This window comes from Eulemur rufifrons, chromosome 8, assembly GCF_041146395.1.
Source record: "Eulemur rufifrons isolate Redbay chromosome 8, OSU_ERuf_1, whole genome shotgun sequence".
NCBI lineage: Eukaryota > Metazoa > Chordata > Mammalia > Primates > Lemuridae > Eulemur > Eulemur rufifrons.
The window spans coordinates 42,361,257-42,384,963 of NC_090990.1; the positions used below are offsets into that span (position 1 = coordinate 42,361,257).

The window sequence follows — 23,707 nt, forward strand, 5'->3', positions numbered from 1 at the left end:
GCACAAAAGTAGTAATACACTTGCTCTCCAGGTTCCCAGCCTAGAACTTTCTGCTGCACCATCTTTTTCCTTTTTTTTTTTTCTCTTTAACTACCAGAAGCTTTGAGCCACAATCTGATTTCAATTGTAACAGCTGTATAAGACCTTATGGCTGCTAGATCTTTCTCCTCAGTTTTCTCTTGGTCTTAATTTTCTATTCCAATTTTTAAACCTTGTTCCTAAAATTTTTCACATTGACAGTCACCATTCATTTTATTTCAATAAGCCACACCAAAGTCTGTGTGTCATAGGCTGGGATATCCATGAAGGCATCAATGACTGAGCAAACTAACAAAATCACGAGGCAGACTGACATGATGGAGAAATATCAGGCTTGTATGAAGCTCTACCACTTTGTCTACTGTCTCTGAACTTCACTTTCATTACCTGTCAAACAGGTCTAACAAAACTCATCATTAGCATTGTTACGAGTCTAAAAATAAACATAGAGCATATGGAAAAGGTGTGGATCATGGGCACCTAAACTGTTAGCGCTTATTATTAGTGGTAGTAACATAAACAGAGAGGCCAGATGAACGCAACTGAGATGAGCCCTCTGGCTCCAGAACCCCCATCTACAGAAAAGAGGCGTCACCCCCCCTGGGGTTTACGTCTTCAGCGAAGGGCACTCACGTGAGTTGGTCGATGGCGTGGTAGAAGTCACAGGGGTCAAATTCAACTGGGAGATGTCAAAGTCATCACAGTCGTCTGTATCCTGTGCCACCCCGACTTTGTTGAAGTAACTGGAGAAGGCCTCTGAGGTACAGGTGAGGGAGGGCTGGTCGGGCTTGCGGGAGGGCACGGGCGGAGGCTGCGCCATCTGGAAATCCTTAAACATTTCTTTCCCCATTTTCTGCCGGGGCTTGTCGGTCTGTGGACTTGACCTGGTGGAGTCACTCGTGCCTGGGACGGTGGCAAGGGGGGTGAGGGGACCTTGGAACATGGCAGCTGGCAAAGGCATAACAGTTTGTGTGGGCATGAAGGCGGCTGGCGGAAACTGCCCGGCCACAGCGGGCCAGGGCTGCTGAGTGGCAGGAAAGAGACCCGGCTGGCCCCATGCGATGGGCTGAGCCCCCGGCATCACCTGAGCGACTGGTGGCTGAGCACCCATGGCCATCTGCTGTTGGACGAGGGGCTGCTGGCCCCAGAAGGATGGGAGGACGGCGCCCATTGCAACATAACCTGCGAGGGTGAAAAAGGAGGGTCAGGCGTCCTGGAAAGAAGGATTCAGGGATTCAAGCAACTGACATAAACGTGTGGAGCACCTACTAAGTGCCAGGCTGTGTGCCGGGACCTGGGGATGGCAACGTGAATAAGACACAAGTCTCTGCTCTCATGGGAAGTGGTCAGGGAAAAACTCTCCAACGAAGTGATTTGTAAGAAACCATTAATAGAATTCAGGGAGGGAGCGAGTCATGCAGATATCTGGTGGATGATGACGATAACATTTCTACAGTTGTTAAAGGTTTCTGCAGATCTCATGGCCTCGGGAGCCGTGGGTCAAAGGGCAGAAGACTGGGAGGCAGGCAGGCCTGGCTCTTCACCTTGCCTCCTCCTCCCCCCACACTTGGGACCTTCTCAATTGCTTAAGCCTCTAAGACTCGGTCTCCTTGCTGTAGAGCCAGGTTATAATAGCTTCCTTTTCAGCATTGAGGCAGTGGGCAAAGTGAGTAAGAATCTGAATGTCGGGGTCTTAGAGGCCCAGGTTAAAAATTCGAACTGCCACTTCTTCTCTATGTAATTTGGCGAGTCCCTCTTAACCTCTCCAAGGCTCTATCTGTAAAATGGGCACAAAATAATAACTTGTTTCATTGGGTTGGTTTGAAGATTGAGATTACACCTTTAAGGTGTGGAATACTGCACTTGACATAGAGTGAACATTTAGTAAATGTTAGCTACTATTAATAGCACAATTTGGATCAGATAGAACCTACAGAGTACTATATACCTTGTTTGGTATATAACAGACACGTAACATATGGTAGCTAGAGATTTTATTATGCATTACTTCTGCATTGTTATTATTCTGATTTTAGGGAATTAAAAAAAATGAAGGTTATTGTCCACTCAGGGGCATCCCGAATAGTGGTACAGGTTGGGCACTATAAAACTTCAGGGCATGTACTTACATGTATTACCATGATACTTGTTTACTGTATTGTCCTTTTCAGGCAAGATATATACATTTTAACAGGAGCACAGGTGACATTTGTTACAATAATAATCGTTCCAATTATTAAATGCCTACAACATGCCAGGTACACTATTAGGTTTTACATCTCCACAAAATCCCTGTAGGGAAGACATTATTACTTCCATTTTAGGGATGAGGAAATCGGTACTCAGAGGAGAAAAGCAACTTGCTTAGGGTCATACAGGTTGCACAAAGTAGGATCAGGATCAAACTGAGGTTGTCTGTCCCCAAAGCCAGTGTTCTTTCCTTTGTGCCACACACTGCCTCACCCAGATAGTCAAGACCAATTTCTGATCTTTGCAGTCAATGGATCTTGCCTAGCATGAAATGTCTGAGCACACTGCAAGCCTGCAGGAAACTTCCATGTGTTTCAGGGTGCACGGTGACCACCTGCATGTGAAGTTGAGCCTGAGAGACCAGTTACCACTCCAGACCGAGTAGAGAACAGAGGAGCTAGCTTTGCCTGGGCTCTCAAAACAAGCATCTGCACGGCTGTCAGTAGGAACTTTCAGGTGCAGTGCAGTGAGACCAGGACAAAAGGAGGAATGGATGCAGAGTGTCCCAGCAACTTCCAAGGGGATGATGAGTGGACGTTGTGGCACTGATCACACCATGGGTCATCTCAGTGACTTTGGTGAGCCCAGAGAAATGGGGTGGAGGGTGTCTCACTCCAAGCTCCAGTCACAGACCCACCTGCCTTCAACTGACTGAGGATGATGAGGGCTAGAGCCGACATTGAAGGCCTGACCATTTCCTTGCAAGGTGTGCACACTGTCCCCCATGCCCTGCTGCCCTGAGGGGAGGCTCAGGAGGGGCACAGATAGGACACATGGGCTCTTGCTGAATAATCCAGCAATATTATATGTGTTTGTGGAAGAAGGCAGCCATGTCAACAAACATAGAGAATATATTGTCAGATCACTTAGCCAGCAGTCCCAGCCTTTTGGGCACCAGGGGCCAGTTTCATGGAAGACAATTTTTCCATGGACCAGGCTTGGGGGGGGATGGGGAGTGACGGGGAGCAGCTGTAAACACAGATGAAGCTTTGCTCGCACGCCCACCACTCACGTCCTGCTGTGCGGCCCAGTTCCTAACAGGCCATGGACCGATACGGGTCCTCGGCCCAGAGGTTGGGGACCGCAGACTTAGCCAACCCGCTCCGAAAAAGAGGGCTGAAGAGGCACTGGACTGACACTTCATACCTGAAACTTGCTTACCTTGCCTTGTCTATCACAGAACAATATAGTGACAAATCCACCAACAGGTGGAGGATTCTGCAACTCTGTTTTCCTTATTTTCTGATTTATATTGATATGGCTCAGAGCATCATATTAATTTATTAAGAACTGTGTAGGTAGGCTATGTCATCTAGGCATTTCAAAATATTAAAGGGGACATTGCAAATAGTTGTGATAAGAAGGAGTCCCTGGGTCTGACAGGTGGAAACCTATCCATGGATCTTTCAACCACCCCAGCCTGATGGCCACTTTGATCAATGGTTGGGTGGCTTCACTCTCCACCAGCCTATCTTTTGCTTTGCTTCCATTCCACCCTCCTCGTTGACACTGAGGACTGTTTTAACATGCAAATATGGTGCTTCCTAGTATTTAGCATAAGGCTCAGATGCCTCAGCTTGGCTCACATGCACTTGGGGGTCAGCCCCTTCCACCTCCCTATCAACATCTTCAACTGGCATCCTCACGGGCACCTTAGCCTCCAGAAGCTGCAAACAACAATACCCAACCTGCCGCCTCTTGTCTCTGCTGGTCCCTCTGCCTGGAAAGCCACCTCCTGCTTCTTCACGTGGCTGGACCTTATTTGCCCTTTGGGACTCAGTTTACCATCACCTCTGCTGGATGCTTTCCCTGCTCTATGGGCTCCGTTGGTCCTTCTCTGGGCTTCCACAGTCCCCTGCGCTCATCTCTAGCATGACACTTGTCACACTGCTTTGTAAATTGCCTGGTTATTCTGTCTTCCCTCACGAGACTAGAGAGCACCTGCTGGTAAAAACCCTTTATCTTCTCTCTCCCCTCTGCCTTTGCCCTCTGCCTACCACTGTCTTTGGCACACATCAGCAGCTTCATAGATGCTTGGGCCCCAGCAAGGCCCTACATCAAGGTGAACAAGTCAGAGAAATCAATACCTTTGCTGCATTCTTCCAAGAGTACAATTAAACTCCAAGATCCGTAAGTGCTGTGATCTCTGATGATTATACTGTTGGTGGCAGGTTTTCTTTCCCCTCCCATCATTTTTTTTTTTCACAAGGCACTAACAGATGGGCTGTGCACACTTTTCTGGAGAGAGCTATTAGCATGTCTCGCTGGCTTCATGCCATCTGCTCCAGACCAAAGTACAATATTCAAAAGGAAAAGAAGGTAGCACAGGGTAATTGGGTGTCATGTTTGAGAGCTTGCAGGTCTCACTCCCTGTGCCTAGGAGGTCCCTGCAGCCTGGGCTCTCCCTGGCCTGTGGGCGAAGTCTCTGACCATGTGGCCTGTGCATGCCTGAAGGGGCATCTCAGTGGCAGGACTGCGGTTGCACTGGACATGGGGAGCTGTCTGGTGGCTGCCACTGCAGCCACTTAACAGCTTATTAACTGTTTGCTATTAATGTTCGACAGTAGAGGGAGGAGGTGCCAAGGAGCATCTGTAGACGCCACGGCGTTCAGATCAATCATGTATCTCCTGGCTGTGAGGTGAAAGGGAACACCTGCATTGCTGCCTTGCAGTTAGATTTTTTTTTTTTTAAATGATGAAAACTGTCATTTATAACCAGATGCTGGCACCTGGGGATACCCCTCTTATTTGAACAAAAGAAAACAAAAACCAGACTAAAATAGAAGAAAAACAGTGAAAACTACAGGACCCCTCCAACATGTATATAAAACTTGTATGGTAGCTCTTGTCCATATCATCTCTCGTTTGATTGATTCATTCATTCAAAAATATCCCTACTACGTGCTAATCACTGTTTCAGCCTCTGGAGCTGCAACAAAGAACAAGACAGTTAAAAAAAATAATCTTGCCCTAGTGGAGCTGACGTTTTTGTGAAGCGGATGCTTGCAGCAAGCCTCTGAGGGTGCCGGGATTGCTCTCTCTTTAATGTGTGCGTGAGAACTTGCAGCTCCTTGAGGGGAAGACTTGACGCAGCAGCACAGTGTATGAGCAGCAGACGGGCTAGTGATGAACTGCGTAGCTAACGTTTGTTGAGTGCATACTTATGCAAACACTGCCAGATACCATTACAAATGTCTTACTGAATGGATTTACTCATGCAATCCTCAGCACAGCTCTACGAGGTAGAATTGTGATTATCCCCACTTTCTGGGCAAGTTCCCTGAGGTTCAGAAGAGATTTGGCTGAATACTATGTAGCTGGTTAGTGGCAGATCCTGTATGTACACATAGTACATTCTCCAGGCCACCCAGCCTACCTCTGCCACGAGCAGTCAAGAGACCGAAGACCTGAGCTTTATCATATGCACTTTAAAAAAATGGAAAATAAAGAAAAAAAAATAGGTAGGATAGGACGTATTTTCTTCTACTTTAGAAATCAGAATAATAAAATAATAATAATAGCAGCATTTTCTACAACAAGTATCTATGATGTGCCAGCATTTTTCAAGGCACTTAACTTTATTTTCTCATTTAATTCTCATGATATTGTTGCAAGGTAAGTATTATTTCTACCCAGTTATAAAGATGAAGAAACTCTGGCTCTGACAGGTTAAGTAATTTGCCCAGGAGTCCAAAGCTTATAGATAAACGGCTGAATCAGGATTCAAACTCAGCCCATTAAATTCCAAAGCCCCCAGCAGGCAGCCCACCCATCATACTGCACGCCCTGGTTCATTTCCCTGACTCTCTCTCACTGGCTGGACAATTAGTTATACGGAGATGGAGATTCAACAGCCGCAGAGATTTTTAAGACCAGTTAAAGGAGGAAAAGGGCACACAGTTTAACACCAACTGAAGCCTACTTTTGTTATCGTTGGTAGAGTAAGAAAGCAAAACTATGCTAATTGAAATTAATTTTAGACTCACATTCTGAAATTTGAAATCTTGGAGGTAATCTATCCATTCTTCTTTTTTTTTTTTTTAACAGCTGAAGAAAGAAAATCCGGATGTGTGGAAGTGGCTTGTCTACCATTTGTAATGGGGCTGGTTAAGTAGTAGGACTAAAACCCAGGTCTTTCAAGCCTCGAATCTGGCACAGGCTTGGAAGAAGGCCCAGAGCAGTGCTGGGCCTGGCCCGGGAATGTCCTCAGGGTGCTCTGAATGAAAAGTTAGGGCTGGGAGAGACACGAAACTGCACTAGTTCCATCTTCTTGTTTATAGAGAAGGGGCGGAGACGAGGGCCTGGTCATTGCTCGGCCTGAAAACCCTGAACTCTGATGTCTGCTGTAACTTCCTGCCCCTCCCTCCAGTCTGCTCGCTCCTCACCTGGCCAGAGCCTCTCCTGACCACAGCCTGCACTTGCACCTGGCCCCTGCCTGCCCTCTGGCGCTCCGCACCCTGCTCCGCTCTGCATTTCCTTTTGTCCAAGTCACTTGTTGTTTCCTAACACACTACACAAGTTACTTATTTTCATGTTACTTCCTGTCTCCCCGATAGCCAGTAAGCTCTCTTGTCTGTTGCATTCAGTGACACACCTCAAGCACATAAAACAGGACCTGGCACACAGTAGGCACCCAGTGAATACTGTGGAATGAACATGGCTACAAATCGGTAAGCGTGGACCTTAAGTTCCCATCATCTTTACAGATAAAACAGTGGGGACAAAGCATGGGTATTTTGAACAGACTAAAAAAGTATAGCAGAGTGGTGAATTTCTGATGGAAAACCGTTTTTCTTACTTAAAATGACATATTCTATCACACTATTCCCAAGGAGATTTTAATATCTACTTTAGGCAAAGAAAACTAGTCATGGCCACTATCCCACCTTAGGGGCAGGTAAAACAGATGAGATTGGGAAGCTTAGCAATTGAATACATTTCAGGCTGCCTGAACAGTCTAAACTATAAGTAGATCAGGGGTCCCCAACCTTTTTGGCACCAGGGACCAGTTTCATGGAAGACAATTTTTCCATGGACTGGGGGTGGGGAGTTGGGGAGTCGGGGGTTGGGGAGTCAGGGGTTGGGGAAGGCATGACATGGAGCTCAGGCGGTGATGCCTGGCCCGTTTCCTAACAGGCCACAGACTGTACCGGGCCACAGCCCGGGGGTTGGGGACCACAGAGTTAGATTCAGTGGCTACCAACATTTGTTGCTTCTAGAAGTTCATAATGATCCCTTGGTTCATGAGGAATAACTATAACTATTTTAGAACAGGGTATGAATTTTTAATTTACTTTAAATAAAAAGCAAGGTTTATATTTGGTGCAAGAATTTGCTTCTAACACTATGCAATTAGAAGTAATTATTTATAGAAAAAAAAGGCAGGAAGATTTGTATTGTAAAATATTCAAACTCCATTTGCCATTTATGAGAATAAAGTTGAGAAAGATAAAGCCACAGATTTCAAATATGTAGTTAAAGGAAAACACAAAACTCTTTAGGCTCACATGTATGCGAAAAACAGAACAAATACTACCTTTGGTTCTTTCCAAATAGAGTAGCCCGGCTACACGGAGTGCCCAATGCCATGGAAACAAGGTAAGATCCCTGGCCGCCCCCCCCATCTGTAATTCACCTGCAATACCGTAACTATATACATTTTGTCCCTGTTGTAAAAGTAGTATTTACATTTTAAAGAATATCTGAAAAACAGAACAAATACTTTCATATCACTAAGAGTCCCATTGCCCTCCCAATTCACTGTTAGCAGTTTGCTCTCATCCCACAGGGTTTTTCCCCCTTTTCTGGGGAACTTCCTCTTCCTCAAGTCAGCACCAAATGAGGCAGATCCCTTCTGTCCATTGGGCCTCAAGACAGCTGTGGAGAGCTGACTCCATCTCCTCCCCTGCTCACCGCTTTCTGTCCTCCTGGCTGAGGTGCACGGGAGGAAACAGATCTGCGTGGCTGTTGTAGGCCATGCTCCCCAAAGCTACACCCCTGAGTAACCTGGAATCCTGAACTCTCCAGGTGAAAGACACCACTGAATTCCAGCCAGCAGCAGACTGGAGCTTTGGACCCTACCACCCCCACCCCTCCAGATGGCAGCTTCTCAAGGTCACTTGAAGAGTCGCAGGAGGGATGGCGGCTCCACAGGTGTTCTGGCATAATTTGGCAGCTGGCTCAGTAAACCCTTTCTCTCTCTCTCTCTCTCTCTCTCCATGCGTGGAGGCTGAAGGAAGGGAGGCGGGTGGCAGAGGGCTTACCTGAGGGTACAGCAGCAGTGCCGAAAGGTACAGAGCCAAACACATCTGCACTCGCCGGAAGTGTCTGAGATGAAGATGGGATAAAGGCATCACCTGGAGTTGCAGGAGTCTGCCAGACAGAGAGAGGCAGAGGACACATGAGACCCGGTTCTGCAGTCATCAAGGACACAAGGCACCAGGCTTGGGAATTAAGTGGGGAGAGGCTGTAGAAGTGGGCCACAGTCCAGGCCACTTATGTGGTGTGTAGACGAGGGGCTTGTTACATAGACTTTCTCTATAAAATGGGGGAAATGATACCTCTAGAGGTGCTGTGAAAATTAAGTGAAATCATGCATTTAAATGATTATATTTTATATTGCTTAAATTATTTAGCACCAGGCATAGGCATATAGTAGGTGCCCAGCAAACAATTGTCAGTATCATAAAGATTTAGTTTGAGCCCCTGCCCCCTGGGGGGTTGTTTTTAGGCTATCAAATTTTCCACAATATCTGGCTTTTGCTCATTAGAAGCGGTCAATTCAAATTGAAATACACTCACTCAAGACCTACTGTGTGCTCAGCTCAGGGCCTATCACTTGATACGCAGTCAATAAAGAGTTGTTGACTAAATGAGCAAATGCAGCTTAGCAAGTGGAGCACTGATCTTTGTAGCCTGGGGCCTCCCAGAATTTTGCCCAAATCTTCATTTGCAAAAAGATGTAAATATTTTCAAGAAGACAGCAAAACACAATGCCTGCACAGCTGAAAACTCTGCAGTGCCTGGCCCATGCTAGAATTCCAGAAGGGTCTTCGCATGAATGGGAGGGTAAGGGGTCCTGCACACATCATCTTTTTAACATCCACACCCGTGTACAGCAGGCTTTTGCCTACAGAGTATAAGTCTATTCAATACCATAATATCTTTTTTTTTTCCTCCTTGGAATAGGCTGGGGCAAGCAATTAATCCTGAAACCATGGCAATTAGACAAGGCCATTTTTAGACTAGCAGCTTGCGGGACGAATGGCATTGTTCTGAGGATTATTAAATACCCATTTGGACTGTGCTGGGGTTCAGGGCCAGAAACACAGCCTTGAGCTGCTGCGTTAAGCACTTTTAAACACAGTCAGCGCTGTTCTCTTTTGCCCTGTGTGACCCTGGGTGAGTCATGCGTCCTCTCTGGGACTCAGTTTGCTCATCTGTAAAATGAAGGGGATAAGGTTAGAAGATCTCTCCAGCCCTTTCTAGCTGCACAGCCCTGCAGTTCTGCAATGTGAGTTCCCGGGGTAAAGCTGTTATCCCCAGGGCGGAGGAGAGAATGAGAATTACTAGGGCTGTCCGGCTTCCCTGGGGACAGGAGCTGCAGCCCCTCCCTCAAGGCTGCTCTGAACATCAGGTGTTGGGAGCAGGGCAGCTGTGCCTAGATCCCCCCGCGGCAGCTGTGGGCAGCAGGGTCTCATGCCATCTGTCCTCAGTGGTGAGGTCACAGCCTGTTCTCCGTGAGGCGCATCTTGCCAATGAACCGTAGCCCCATCCCGTGGTTCGCACAACTGTGCAGTGCCCAGAGGAGCTGTCCCCTCCCAAACGTTTCAGCTGGTACAGCTGCAGCTGACTGCGCTCTGCCCACCTCTGGGAACGGGCAGGGAGGCATGGAGGGGCCATCTCAGTACTTTTCTTTGTTGTGGCTGCAGGGTTGCTTTGGGATGCATCCAGAACCGGGATTCTATTTTGCTTCAGTTTTAATTGTTTTCATTTCATTTTCAAATTAGGGCTCCCTGCAATCTCTGCCTTCTCGCAAGCCTTGACCGAGATACCCTGGCTGAAGCTGTGGCTGGGAATCCAGAGCTCCTCGAGAAGCCCAGCGAGGCCCAGGTCACAGTCTGCAAAGCTAAAGGCAGGTCGGAAGGGAGGGAGGATGCAAAATGGGGGACAGAGAGAGGAAGCAAAGAAGGAGAGAGGGAAGGGCAGAGGGGACACATGGGCAGATGCTTCCTTTCCTGTGCTGATCACCTACGCTGTACTGGGCTCGGGGTAGGTATTGACAAATGCCCCAGCATGTGTGCTGTCCTGTTGAGTTTCTTGCCCATATTCCCAACAAGACCACGTGAGCTCTGTGTAGGCAGGAGCCACATCTCATTCAAGTGTATTCTCAGAGCCCAGCAGGACAGCAAGCACCCGGGCAAGGTCCTGCAATTGCTGAATGCATGATCTCGCTTATTTCTCAAAACAGAGGCATGTATCATAATTACTTTTTTTATACTAGTAGAGAACATTAGAGGTCGGAATTCCTAGTTAGCTCACCCAAGTCACACAGCTTAAAAGAGTCAGAGTTGAAATCCACCAGCAGTCCTCTTCCACCCAAAGCCCATAATCTGGCTGCGTATGGGACGAGGACAGAAAGGGAAGGGTGACAGGGATCAGAGGGTGGTGCATACTTACGGGGGGAGAGGTTATATCAGGGGGGGTGGACATGTCCCCAAAAAGTTCTAATTGGGTCACAGCCTGAAAAGACAAAAAGACAATCATATAACCACAAGGAAAGCTAATGCTGCTGGGCACTGCTTAACAAACAGTCTCATACGGGGATAAGCATTTCTCTTCTTCATCATGACTAACAAACCACACACTGGGTTGGTCACTGCTGTACCTCATGATCCCAAAGGCAGCATCTTGAATACGGCCAGAATCAATTATTGCTCCGTTGTGTCTGGCTGTTTATCCAGGCTTGGTTTAGCTACCTCCCATAAGCAATGATAACACTGCTGCACACTTATTTACCATCAGATGCCAGCACCGTCCCTCTCCTCCAGGAGGAAAGGGGGGAAGCTAATCCCAGCACTGGTTTTTCTCGCATGAATGTATCCACACATACCAGACACCTTCCATGTGTAAGTCCAGAGAGCCATGACTTCACGGTCACTGCTCAGTCAGGGCTCCCAATAACACCAACCCGAGAGGCGGGTCACCACCCCCATCTCTGCAGATGAATAAACTGAGTCTCATAAAGGCAAATCAAGGTCACCCAGACCAGGATTTGAATTTCCTTAATATAGAGAATGCAGTCACATGGCAGTCTCTGAAAGAGTCCATCCTTAGGATAAAAAATGTAATCGGAGAAAAAGAAAACATTTAGTACCAGGAAGGGCATCAAAAACAGCCCAGCGTATACACTATTAATCACTCCAGGAACTCCATCACGGCAGACACTGCATCATCTCTCTCCCCATCCATCATACAGGACTGTCTGAGCAAGACCAGTCACAGCGGCTAAAGAAACCCTTAAGATACACTTAGAAATTAATCTGCATACACTGCCAGCTCCAGAGACTGCAGGGAGCCTATGGCTTGATGGAATTACGAAAAGTATGCAATGGCATGCTTTGTGCAAACCTGCCCATGGGGGAAAACACTTTTCCCTCATCTTCAGATCTTAAGTGATAGCTCTGAATTGGGGAAACCTAAAAACACTACTTAACAGGAGGGACAGGGAGAGTCCCACTGCCCTACCGTTCCGTTCAGGCCCCCTGCACTCAAACTCTGCTCCAACCAGGTCATGGCTGGACCTCCGGGAATCACACGATGAAAGGAACGTTCTTTCCTACTGACAAGTGAGTGAGCTTCGGGCTCTGGGGAAGGTGCCACACCTGGGGATGTATTTGGGTTCTACCACTTCCAATATCTGTATCTCCTTAGAGCTGCAGTTCCCTTATCCGGACAGGGGAGATGATGATATCTCCTCTGCAGATTTATTGATGATATTAACAGCGGGACTTTCTTTGAAGTTTGGTTAAGCCTGGTTAAAAAGGCACAAAAGCCTCTTTTTGCCGAATGGAAAGTACTTAGCCTCGTTAACTCACTTTCAGCTCTTCCTTCCCATTGAACTTGCAGATAGAATAATCGTGCCCGGCACACAGTGAGGCCCTAAAAGTATTAATTTCCTTCCCAACTACATGATATTTTTTCCACAAACGCTGAAGAACTGTTGGGTGCTGGGCACTGTTCTATGCGCTGGGAGCATCATAATGAGAAATGCCAAGACCCAGCCTGTAGGGAGTTTATGGCCTGGTGGGTTTGACAGTCCAATCCATCGATGCGGATAATTTTAAGGTAATGCATCAGGAATATCAACAGAGGACTCTCTGGGGTGCTGTGGGAGCACTGGAAGGGGACCTAGCTGACGTTTAGCGAAGGTTTCTAAACGATAAGGCCAGGTCTGAATCCTGAAGGGGAACAAGGAAGAGGAGGGCAACCCTGCAGATGAAGCTGCATGAGCGCAAAGGCCAGGGGTCTGGAACGGTGTGGACAGGTGGGAAGGGAGGCAGTGGTGTCACCAACGCAAAGGGAGGACAGAGCAGGCTGTCGGGGTGGACGGGGGCGAGGCTGTGGTGGGACTTACGTGCACTGCACAGTCTTTCCCACCAACTCTTACCTAACTGGAGTCTCTCCCTTAGGCCAACAGTCCAGCAGCCCACGGGGACGAGGTGGCCAGCATGCAGGTGCTCTTCCAAATCTGGCTGGACTGGAAATGCTTCTCTTTGGTAAGGTATCTTTAGCATGCTAGCAATATTTTATATTATTTGGTGAAACTATGCCAGTCCTTTGGATTCTCTCCAAAATTCATAAAAGGAATAATTCTATGTAATCAATTCAAATGAAGCTTCTGGGCTTCCTCGGGATTGGAACTAGATGCTTTTAAAATGGCCCACAACCATTTTCAGTGTTAGGAAAATATTAAAATGAAGTTAATAATTAAGTCGCACAATTTACATTTCGAATGTGTTGAACTCATGGCATGCTTTTACTAACATCATAAATATAATTTATTGGCTAATTTTCTCCTTAAGCACAACTTTTAAAATAACCTTCATTCTTGAGATATAGACTTTCCTTTTGCCAGATGATTTTCACTCAAGGATTAAACGAGAAAAACATGCGGAGGCATAAAACATAGATTGTTATTTCATTCCATTGGACTTGCTGTTTAAATAGAACCTTGAGTTAATTAAATTTTATAGGAAAAGAGGATTGTTGGGCCATAAAATTAAAAATAATACTAATAACCATATGTGATTGAGAGTCTGGAATAGTATCTATTTTCACAGGCCTCCTCCCCATGTTAACCCCAGTGCTTTTATTTGTAACCTAATAAACCATGTTCCATCTGATCGTATTGTCCTAATAAATCATTTTAAGGGCCCCAAGAGAATAAAACTAACCATTCACATTTGCAAAACACTTTATAGTTTGCAATACATTTCCAAATAGCTTATCATGGTGCCTGATACTCATCAAGCCCCACAGAGTTGGCAGCACGGGCGTGGCTGTCACTCCCTATACTTTACAGGTGAGCTAACCGAGGCCGAGGTTAAATGACTTGCCTATGATCAGTCAGCTAAAAGCAGCTAGGATGGCTTGACCCACACACCCACCAACATCGTGTTTATCTATCCATCACTTTACCAAACCCGTGTTAGCCTTGCTAAATGGTGGGATTCTAGCTCTACGATATTCTCTAACCAGTAGCCAGGGTTCCTAAGAGGTCTGTCATGATGTACTTGAAGTTATTTGGAATGTCAGCTCGAGATGCCAACTCACCATGGAGAAAGGCCTTTCCATTACTGGCATTTCAAATGTCTTCAGGTAGAGAGAGGTGGAACTGGAGATGGCAGATTTTGCCCCATCTTTAGGTCCCTGGGCATTTTTAGGGGTAAGAAGAGTGACACTGGAAGCTGCCAAGGCCAGTGACGGAGGTAAGAAGTAGCTTAGATATTCAGAGGGTAGCCCCTCAGTAACTCCATCAGGCCTGTCCCCTCCCCTGCCATTCTTTGATGTGAACAAGTGATGGTTTCCCAGTAATATCTGGTTCAATATTAGTCCCCTGGTCATTCTTTCAACTACATTGCCACAACTAGACCCCCAGGCCCTTCCTAGAGAGAGAGATTCTGAAGGTCCCACTGTGGATCAGCTACCATGCCAAGAGCAGAGGACACAGAGACGAGTATGGTACACTACTGTTCCTATTGTCATGAGCTGGCTGTTTTAAGGAAAGACAGACTTAGAGACACAATTCAATGCAGTGTTATGGAGGAGAGCAGCACAGGGGGTTATGAAAGAAGAGGCCACCTCAGGGCCTTGGCACATGCTCCTCCTCCTACCTAGAACACTTGTTCCCTCCCCCACTACCATTCCCACCCATCCTTCAGGACACAAAGTAGAAGACCTTTTTGTTTGTTTTTTCTTTCTGGGAAGTGTTTCTGAACTCAATTCATCCCCCATCCCATTGCCCACGATCCTCCCAGATCAGTGGTTCTCAACCTTGGATGCACACTGAAATCACGTGGGGAAAAAATACTGGTGCCTTGTTCTTACCCCTAAAATTAATTCTAAAATTAATTCTGAAAAAAATTCTGAATTAATTGGTGTGAGGTATAGCCTAGTCACTGGAACTTGGAAAGCTCTCCTAGTGATTCCAATTTGCTGCCAAGGTTGAGGACCCTTGACCTTGAGGCTTCCCAGCACCCTGTATTCAGGGGTGATAACAGTCATTGGCCCGTGCATCAATCAGTTTGAACAAACGTGGGCTGCAACCAGCACATCCATACCAGGGTATGCTGACTGAATAGGAGTCTTGTCTATTTTATTATTCCCAGGGGTGTACTTGGCACATCCTGTTTATGCATCTGAATTCCTACTTTATCTTGTTATACTGCACTCTGCTAGGCTAGGCGAGGCAATCCTGTTGCATCTTCTCCTGTGCAATGTTGCACTATGTTATTACTACGAGCTTCCTCAGGGCAGGGGCTGTGTCGTACCGCATCTCTAGCATCCATCAGAATGCCTGGGACATGTTAGAGGCTTGGAAAATATTTGTCAAATGAAAAGACAGGGAGTCACCTCTTCTCCAACCAGACTCTCATCCACCCACACCCACACACATATGTACATACACACTCACAGTCTGACCTCATGGCAGGGCCACCGATTGCCTTCCTGGGACTATCAGAATGGGCGTGGACTGGAGCAGAGAGCTCGCCATTCATGTGAGCGGCATGAGGATAGTATGGAAGGCACGAGAATGAGCAGAACAACCTTGTTTAACAAGAACCTCAAGGCCTTACCTCTGTTGCCTCAAAAATCTCATCAAAGTCCACGGGCAGGTTTCTGTTCTGTAACCACAAGGCACGACGGATGAGTATGGAATGAATGATGGCACAGTGACATGAAACAGTTAACCAGACAGAGCCCTCTCACTCTTACCGGGGTGGCCGCAGCAAATCGCTCCTCAAAATCCTCAAACGAAGGGCCATTCTGAAACGGGATGATGGATGAGGATGCGGTGAATGACACACAAATGACATGGATTTATGAGTTTAATGATGACGGTATCTACGATTCACACTCCCACGGTCTCGGTTGTCTGTGAAAATCCTGGAATATGTTTCCAGCATAAGCAGATGATAAAACACGGATCTGATTAGGAAATGCAGCTGTGGTGACTTGGTAAGTTTAATGTCCATCTTCCTGCAATTACAGACATTACCCTGCAGTCACAGACATCAGCAGTGGCTGTAGATAAGAGCATGATGTTTACACTTGAGATTTTTCTTTTAGAAGGGAAAATTTGTTATCATATGCTTTAGCCAGACTTCACTGTCTGGAGTAGCCCGTGCACAGCTAGTTTTGCACGTGCCTTTGTTCAGGTCGTCCTCTCTGCTTGAAATGCTCATCCTCTCACCTCTGCAAGTGCAATGCTCCCCAAACTCCTCTAAATCAGCTAAAAAGCCACCTCCTCCGTGAAGCGTTCCTCAATCCTCTGAGCTGAAGATCCTCCCCTGGATTTTCTGGGACCCTGCTGCCTCCGTTACTGAATCCCCAGCAGCTCACAGAGGAGCTGGCACATATAGCAGTGCTCACAAATACATGAACCAATGCATGCTTTCAGAGTAGCTGGCAGCGGGCCACATCTGTTTGGTAAACTTTCTATTTTCTGGTTTGTATTACATATTGTAGGTAATATATATCTATATCTAACGTACACGTATATTTTAATGACCATGTTTTAGTCTGTATGTACAAGCTAATTTGGATGATTTCCAAGTAGTTTAACATTAATATAAATCTGCTAATATGGACATTAAAATGGAGTTATTATGCATGAACGGAAATGATTGCACCATTTCCTAATTTGGAGGACAGCTTGGTGTTGGCAAAGGAGGAGTGGAGAAACTATCACCCATAGCCTCATAATACTGCTCATTTGCCAGGAATCACTTTCACCCGGTCTGTAGAAAATGTGACTATTGCGTCCCTTATCCCTAGTTACAGGATGCAGAGCAGAGCAAGAGAACCAATGTGCCCCTGTCCGCTACGACAGGGCTTTCAGGCCAACCACCAACCACCTGTTTCCACGAGGCACTGGCTCACCATGACTCAACCGTGGCTACAAAAAGAGGAAAAGCTGCCGCATCAAATAACCACATAAATTATTACTATTATTAGTATTTGGCCAGAGGTGGGGAGAGGTGGGGAGACGGTATTAGTCTTAGTGATCCTGTAATGTATGGCGTGGCCTAAAAGGTTGAGGTTATATCGCTACATCCTTTATAAATTCACACACTCCTAGGGATTTATGGCAGAGCCCCTACCAACTAGCTCAGGGTCATAACTTTTAATAAAAACATTTTTTAGTGTCCAAAATCTCATTACATCTGTCCAATATAAAAAAGCAAATGGCTTCAGAGCATGATGGATGAATTAAATAAATTTGAAAAACAGCCCGTGGTAGAATCTCATAAAAACCCCCACCATGTCCCATATAATGAAAATGTGGGAGGATAACCAGTGTCAGCGTAAGCCTGTTGTCACCTTCCTGGTGATAGAAGAGGTGGCCTTTGGTGCAGTGTGGAGCTGAGGTGTGATGAGGTGATTTCTGTAAATTCAGATGAAGCTTGGTCTGCACATGTGAACAAATGTATCTCCTTAGAGTCACACGGAGGTGGCCCAAGTCCTGGCCACGCCAGGCCAAGGATGTGCTGACCACGTGACCCTAGACACATTGATTCGCCTCAGTTTTCTCATCTTTAAAGTGGGGTTGGTAACAATGGCATCATGTCAGGTTTATTGAGAAGATTAACTGAGATGTGAACACGAAGTCTTGTTTGGTGTTCAGCAAATAGCAGATGCTCAAGAAATAGTAGTTACTATTAGTATCTTCTCATTCTATTTTTGGCTCATTGTAGCAATACACATGCACACATTTTTTAATGTTAGGAAATTGCTATTACATGATATTGGAAATGGAAAGAGGAAGAAGAAACAAAAATCTTGCCAGAGACCCCTCTTTGGAAACCACCTCCACCCAAGCCAGAGCCCGTGCAAAGGGATAAGCATTTCCTAGACTTCCCAGCCTTGCTCCTGAACCCCTCAATCCATTCCTGATTCCATCTTCTTCCTTTCACCTGGTCCTGGCTGCAGTCTTGCTTAGCCATCTTCTTCCCATCCGTATCTTTTGCATCTGGTACTGTGGTTCCCTTATTGTTCTGGCCCTGGCTGGGTCATTGCTCAGAGCTTCTTCCTCCTGTCTGGGACAATCTTTGGTGACACCCAGTGTACTTTCTCCAGCCAGTGGAGAGACCCTTCTAGCCAATGAGTACATGTTTCCTCGGTGGAGTCTTATGGGTGGGCCCTGATGAACCACTCCCTAGTCTCCCCACATCCCCAACTTTTGCTTTACCCACAATTACCACTAGAGTTTTAATTCATTTATCTTAAAAGTCTTTTTGTTTTGCTTCTTACAGCTATATTCTTTCATACTTCCTATCATAGCATGTATGCAGCTTTGTATTCTGCCTTTAAAATCTCAACATAATGTCCATTGCACTCACAACTTAAGCTTCCAGTAAAAGAATTTGAAAGAAGATATTTTCTTGCATTGTTTCAATATGGTTTGAGCCTGAATCTTTATTAAGACATTGAAATAAAGTTCACACAGGGAGATTATCTTCCCCAAATCTCTTTTTGGAGCAGTGTGGACTCAGTTCCACAACTGAGTAAAGTAACTAGTAAGAACCAGATTCATGTGACTCTTGCAGCCAAAAATAACAGTGGATGAGAAGGAACTTGGGGTGAAAATAAGGATTAAACTCATCTGTGGCTGCCAAATCAGAAACCTCCTGGGGTTCTCATCCCTGGCTGCACAATGTCATCCTTTGGGGGAGCTTTTACAAAACCACTGCTGCCAGCGCCACATCATCAGATGTTTGGCTTCTGTTGGTCTGGGGTGGAGCCCTGGCACTAGGGGGTTTTAAAAGCTCCCCAGATGATGCTGATGTGCAGAGAGGTTTGCACATCCCCGTGCCGGGGAATAAAGTCACAGTAGGAATAACTAGGGAAAGTCTTCCTGGGAAAACTGAAGCCATCTTGATTGAGTACTTAACTGATTAATTGATTTCTCTGACACACACTCACTGAGTGCTTTCCACACGCCATGTCCTGGCTGGGCATTGGAGACACTGCGACGAATAACACCTGGTCTTTGCTCTCACCTGCTCAGAGCAGGGTCATGATGTATAATCATCCTAGCTTGCAGGTGGATAGGAGTGGGACTGGGACCCCCGCAAGGCATCTAGATCTAAACTCAGAACTCAGACCAAGCCTGCAAAAGAATGAATTATCCCTTTAGAAGGTTCAGGAGAAATGGATTCACTTAAGTGACTTGTAACTGCACTAAGGTGGGTCCTGTGAAGGACACCTAGTGAGTCCAGGCATCTGAATGAGCGTTACCTTTCCCTGGTGAATGGCTTAACAAGAGAGACATATGCTAATGAGGACTAATTCCCTCTGGGCTACCTAGGAGTTTATGTCTTCTATCACCTTTTGCAGAGAGTTAACAGCGACTTTCCTACTTCTTGGCAGAGAGAGATGGGAAAACTCTATCTGGCAACTGAAGAACAAGGCTGGGTGATTTGAGATGGGGAATAGAGGCTATAATGTCAATAAATCATCTCTAGAGCAGCCCTGTCCAATAGAACTTCCCAAGATGATGTAAAGTTCTATATCCGTGCTGTCTGCTACAGGAGTCAGCGGTCACATGTGCTACCTAGCACTTCAAATATGGCTAGTCTTACAGCACAGGTGTAAAAAAATGGCTAGTGTGTGATGCATGAGCTGAATTTTAAATTTTATTTAGTTTTAATTAATTTCAATCTAAATAGCCATGTGTGCCCAGTGACTACTGCATTGTACAATACAACTCTAGGTAAAATATATTGAAAAAATAAACAAACGAAGTTCTGGTTGACTGGGTGCTTTCTAAATACTAGACATATTCCTTCTTTCTATATTCTCTTTTGTTCTTTTAAAGAATATCCTACATTTGCATTAAATGTAGGACTGGAAAATTGCTATGGGAGAATTGCATTTTTGCTATGTCTAGACAATACCATGAAGTCAAATTCAGTTTGCAAAAACAGTAGCCTTCTTCTGCGTATAAAAGGTTTTTTCCATTGCTTGGGCCAGATAGCTGTGGGTTTTTTAAAAAAGAAGTTAAGATTCATGTTTCAAGGGGAAATCTATGAAGCTTCATCTTCACTCAAACAAAGCAGAATCCCATTAATGCCAAAATGTGCCAGGCCTACTGAGATTTGGGGATCTACGATCTTGCTGGACTTAGTGCCTTGATCTAATAGAGGAGTTGGTACTGCTTTGAGATTTTTGTCTCTGTAACGATTGAAAAGCTGCCTCTAATTACTCAAATTTGGGCTTCATTTTAGCAGCTAATAGCCCTCGTTCCCCTGGCTTCCAATTCAGGAGGGTCCCAAAGGTTGTCCAGAAGGTTGGAGGGTGGAGGGAAATGCTTAAATCTTATAATTAAAATTATATTTTTCCTTGAAGTGCCCACATATGTAATATATCTGCAAATCCTTGGACAACAAAATATTTATATTTGGCATCTGAAAAATTAAGATGGCCTTTGAAACAGCCTTTCTTAATGTGCAAGGGGAAAGTCAGGATGGAGACTGTTGCTACAAGGAATTTGCCGGCACCGTATCCAGGCATTGCAAGAAAGGCAGAACCCAGTAGACAAAGTTCAAGGTGCTAAGCTGACCTAAATGGGCTCATGTAAATGAACAGGGCATCACTGTGGCTACAAACTCTGTCTCTGGATTCTTGACCTTCCCAACTTTCATTTCATGTCAAGAAAACCAATTTGCTTGCATTTGAAAACACTAGATACTTTAAAAGTGAAAAATGTGATGGTTTTAGGAGAGGCAGGGTGGGGGAGTGGAAAGAGAGATGGTGTCATCATGCCCAGATTTCCTAAAACACACCCAATATTTTTTTGAAAATATAGATGAAGATGGGGTTGGTGGCACTATTTGCAGGCAGAGGATGATATGTGATAAGATACTAATAAGCTAAATAAGTCTGATCTCAGTAACAGTGGCAAAGGGAAAGCAATGTTGATTGTGATGGCTGAGAAATGATGATGCTAGTGTTTGGGAAGAAGGTGGGAGGGACAGAGATGTCTAAGACTGGTAATCAGTCACTCATTCCCTCCACATCTATTTATGAAGCATCTAAGATTTACTAAGCATCTGTGGACACAGTCTTGTCCTTCTATCACATGAGGGAGATAGAAAAGAAAACAGGCAAGTATCCTACAGTTGGTGTTCTCAATAAGATAATTCATGTACAGCCTTTAGTATATATAGTGCCTGGCTCAGAGTAACGACGTGATTCATGCTAGTAGTTGCTAGCACTTTGGTCCTTAGAATTAAACACAGGGTGCCCAACCCAGTCTTGTGTGGTTGGGGAAGCTGGGAGCAGCAGATATTTTGAGATGGTGGCAGTAGTGGTAGGGGGATTTGATAGTGACAATGCTGTTGTCATAGGATAGTGGGCAGGATCATGAAAAGAGAGATGATGACACAGCTCTTTCTGTAGTGGTAGCTAAGATGCAGCCAGAGATGGGAATTGAGAAGAAACACTGAAAACAGCATCATAGCCACAGAGCTCTCTAGGAACACCAGGAATGATAATTTACACTCATAGAAGCCTCTCAGTCCTAATCCATGAGCTTATCCCAAAGATGTGACATTTGACAAGGAGGATTTTAGGACCTGGTGCCCCCTTTCTTGCTTTAACTCCTTTGTTGGGGGAAGGGGCAGGCTGCAAGATGGCTTTGCTGCTTTAATGGCTCTTGATGGAACAAACAGATCTGCACAGGTATAAATGTACACAGAAAGCTAGAAACGAAAGGGGAATGATTTCCCAAAGCTTGCAATTATTTGTATTTAATGATCTCTTCCTTTCTCTTCTCCTTTTAAAAATCTATTATTCTAGTTCCACATTAGCAAAAATGCAAGGATTTTTCAAAAACTCCTAACAAGATTTGGCATCAGTTCAGTACTCTGAAAAGGGAGTGAATTAGAATCATAGTAATGTGAAATTGGCTCCTGTCAGCAGGATGACAGGATCTTAACACGCTTTTGGGGAGGAGGGCAGGGGAACTTCTCAGAGAGTCAGTCAGCTCTCTTTGCTGGTGTGCCTCTCTTGGAGAGGCTACCACTGCGGGCCAGATGGCATCCAAACGGTAATAAGAAATATTGGACAGAGTTGAAATCAAGCAAGAGGAGCAGAGGCTGAGGCTGAATGTGGAGCAAATCAGAGGAAATCACAAATGCAGAGATGTCACAGCAAAGGAAAAAATAGTTAGGAGGGCTTTGCCTGCTGCTCTGACAGCCGTTCCATGCAAAATGTTTTTGCTTTTCTTCTCCAGAGGAATGCAGATTTTACATACTTAGCAATTCATTTCCTTATTTACTTCTTCGTTCCTGGATTTGATTCTCAAGGCATTAATTTAATGATTAACAAACTTTTCCTGAATGCCCTCTATGAATAAGGCGTTGTGCCAATACTGTGAGGACTCAGACGCTGTCCCTTCTCTGAGTTGTAACAGTCAAGTTAGGGGAAACTGGAGAACAGGAATTCAAGTCTGGTGCGAGGAGTTGCACAACAAGGGAGCCATGCTGAGCGTTTTCATGGTGGCAGTGCCATTCACAGGACTAAACCCAGCTCCACTCTGCATAACCAAAACAAGAATTCTGTTTTTATGTGAATGGAATTTAACTAGTTTACCCATCCCTTGGATTTTTCTTTGTTGTGACATTAGGGGAATATTCATCTCACAAAACTGCTGAAAGATTACCCAGGATAAGATTTAAGGTTCTAGTTGAACACAGTGTCTGACACATAGTAAGACCTCGATTGGTATCTGCTGATTTGGGTATGTTAAGCCGACAATTCAACAGAGAATCCTTTAGGAATATGATGATTTTGTAGCATCTACTTGGTGGCCTTTGAACCATTTTAGAAATTGCAGAAGAGAATTAGAAGAGAACGTAGAAATCTCTAACCCAACTCAACTCTGTATTTATTTCAAATGAGGAAACAGGCTTCCACCTTTTCAAGAACATGATACTATCAGTGGAAGAACTGAGATGACATGCCAAGTTCCCAACTCTCAGTTTAGTTCCTTCCCACCACATCATCCTTCCTTTCAAAGTTGTATAGAGTAAGAGGAGACAATATTAAGTCAGAGCAGAGAAGCCTGGCTCATGTTTTACAACAGGGAAACTAAGGCTTCAAGGAAATCTTGGCTTACTCAGCTATAAAACTGAGGGAAATGGCTACTTCCTATAGCTACGAGGATCAAATTGAGGCAATATTCACTAATAGACAAGACTTGGAAGAGAGTTGAAAGGTTTTAAGTCCAGAGAATATCTGGAAGAGCATTATCTTCAACTGTCTCTGATTGACTGTACAACTTATAAATAGTTTGTAATTTTGTTTCATAATATGTGCCCTCTGAACAGGTCTCTAAGTATATTCTTCACCCTCCTAGGTCTTGGCATAAGACAGTCCCTCTGACTGGTTGCCATTTCCACCCTCATTCATCCAGAGAACTATAACACATCTCTAGAAACTCGAGTCTAGTCACCTCTTCAAAGCCTTCCTCCATGACTCTCGGGACGCATTAGATGATCCTCCTCTGGGCATCACACATGTCAGGGTACAGTGATTATCTTCTCTCTTCTCTTCTACAAACTAGGACCTTGTAAGATATTCTAGTTCCTTGTATGGGAAACTGTCTTAGTCATCTTTGTTTTGCTAATAC

General features: G+C 45.3%; 1 protein-coding gene across 6 annotated transcripts in view; it reads right to left on the reverse strand.

Moving 5' to 3' along the window:
* The window catches only part of DAB1 (DAB adaptor protein 1), a 397,274-nt gene that overhangs the window by 18,774 nt on the left and 354,793 nt on the right, over positions 1 to 23,707 (reverse strand). For 5 of the 6 annotated variants that reach the window (XM_069477994.1, XM_069477993.1, XM_069477995.1 and 2 more), the window contains exons 10-12: positions 10,969 to 11,031; positions 8,553 to 8,661; positions 673 to 1,221 (exon numbers count right to left, since the gene is read on the reverse strand). In XM_069477994.1, coding sequence (XP_069334095.1) covers positions 673 to 1,221; positions 8,553 to 8,661; positions 10,969 to 11,031 — 721 coding nt within the window. Of the gene's footprint in view, positions 1 to 672; positions 1,222 to 8,552; positions 8,662 to 10,968; positions 11,032 to 15,647; positions 15,696 to 15,786; positions 15,838 to 23,707 lie in introns of all 6 variants that reach the window. The other variant, XM_069477990.1, reaches the window with a different exon arrangement.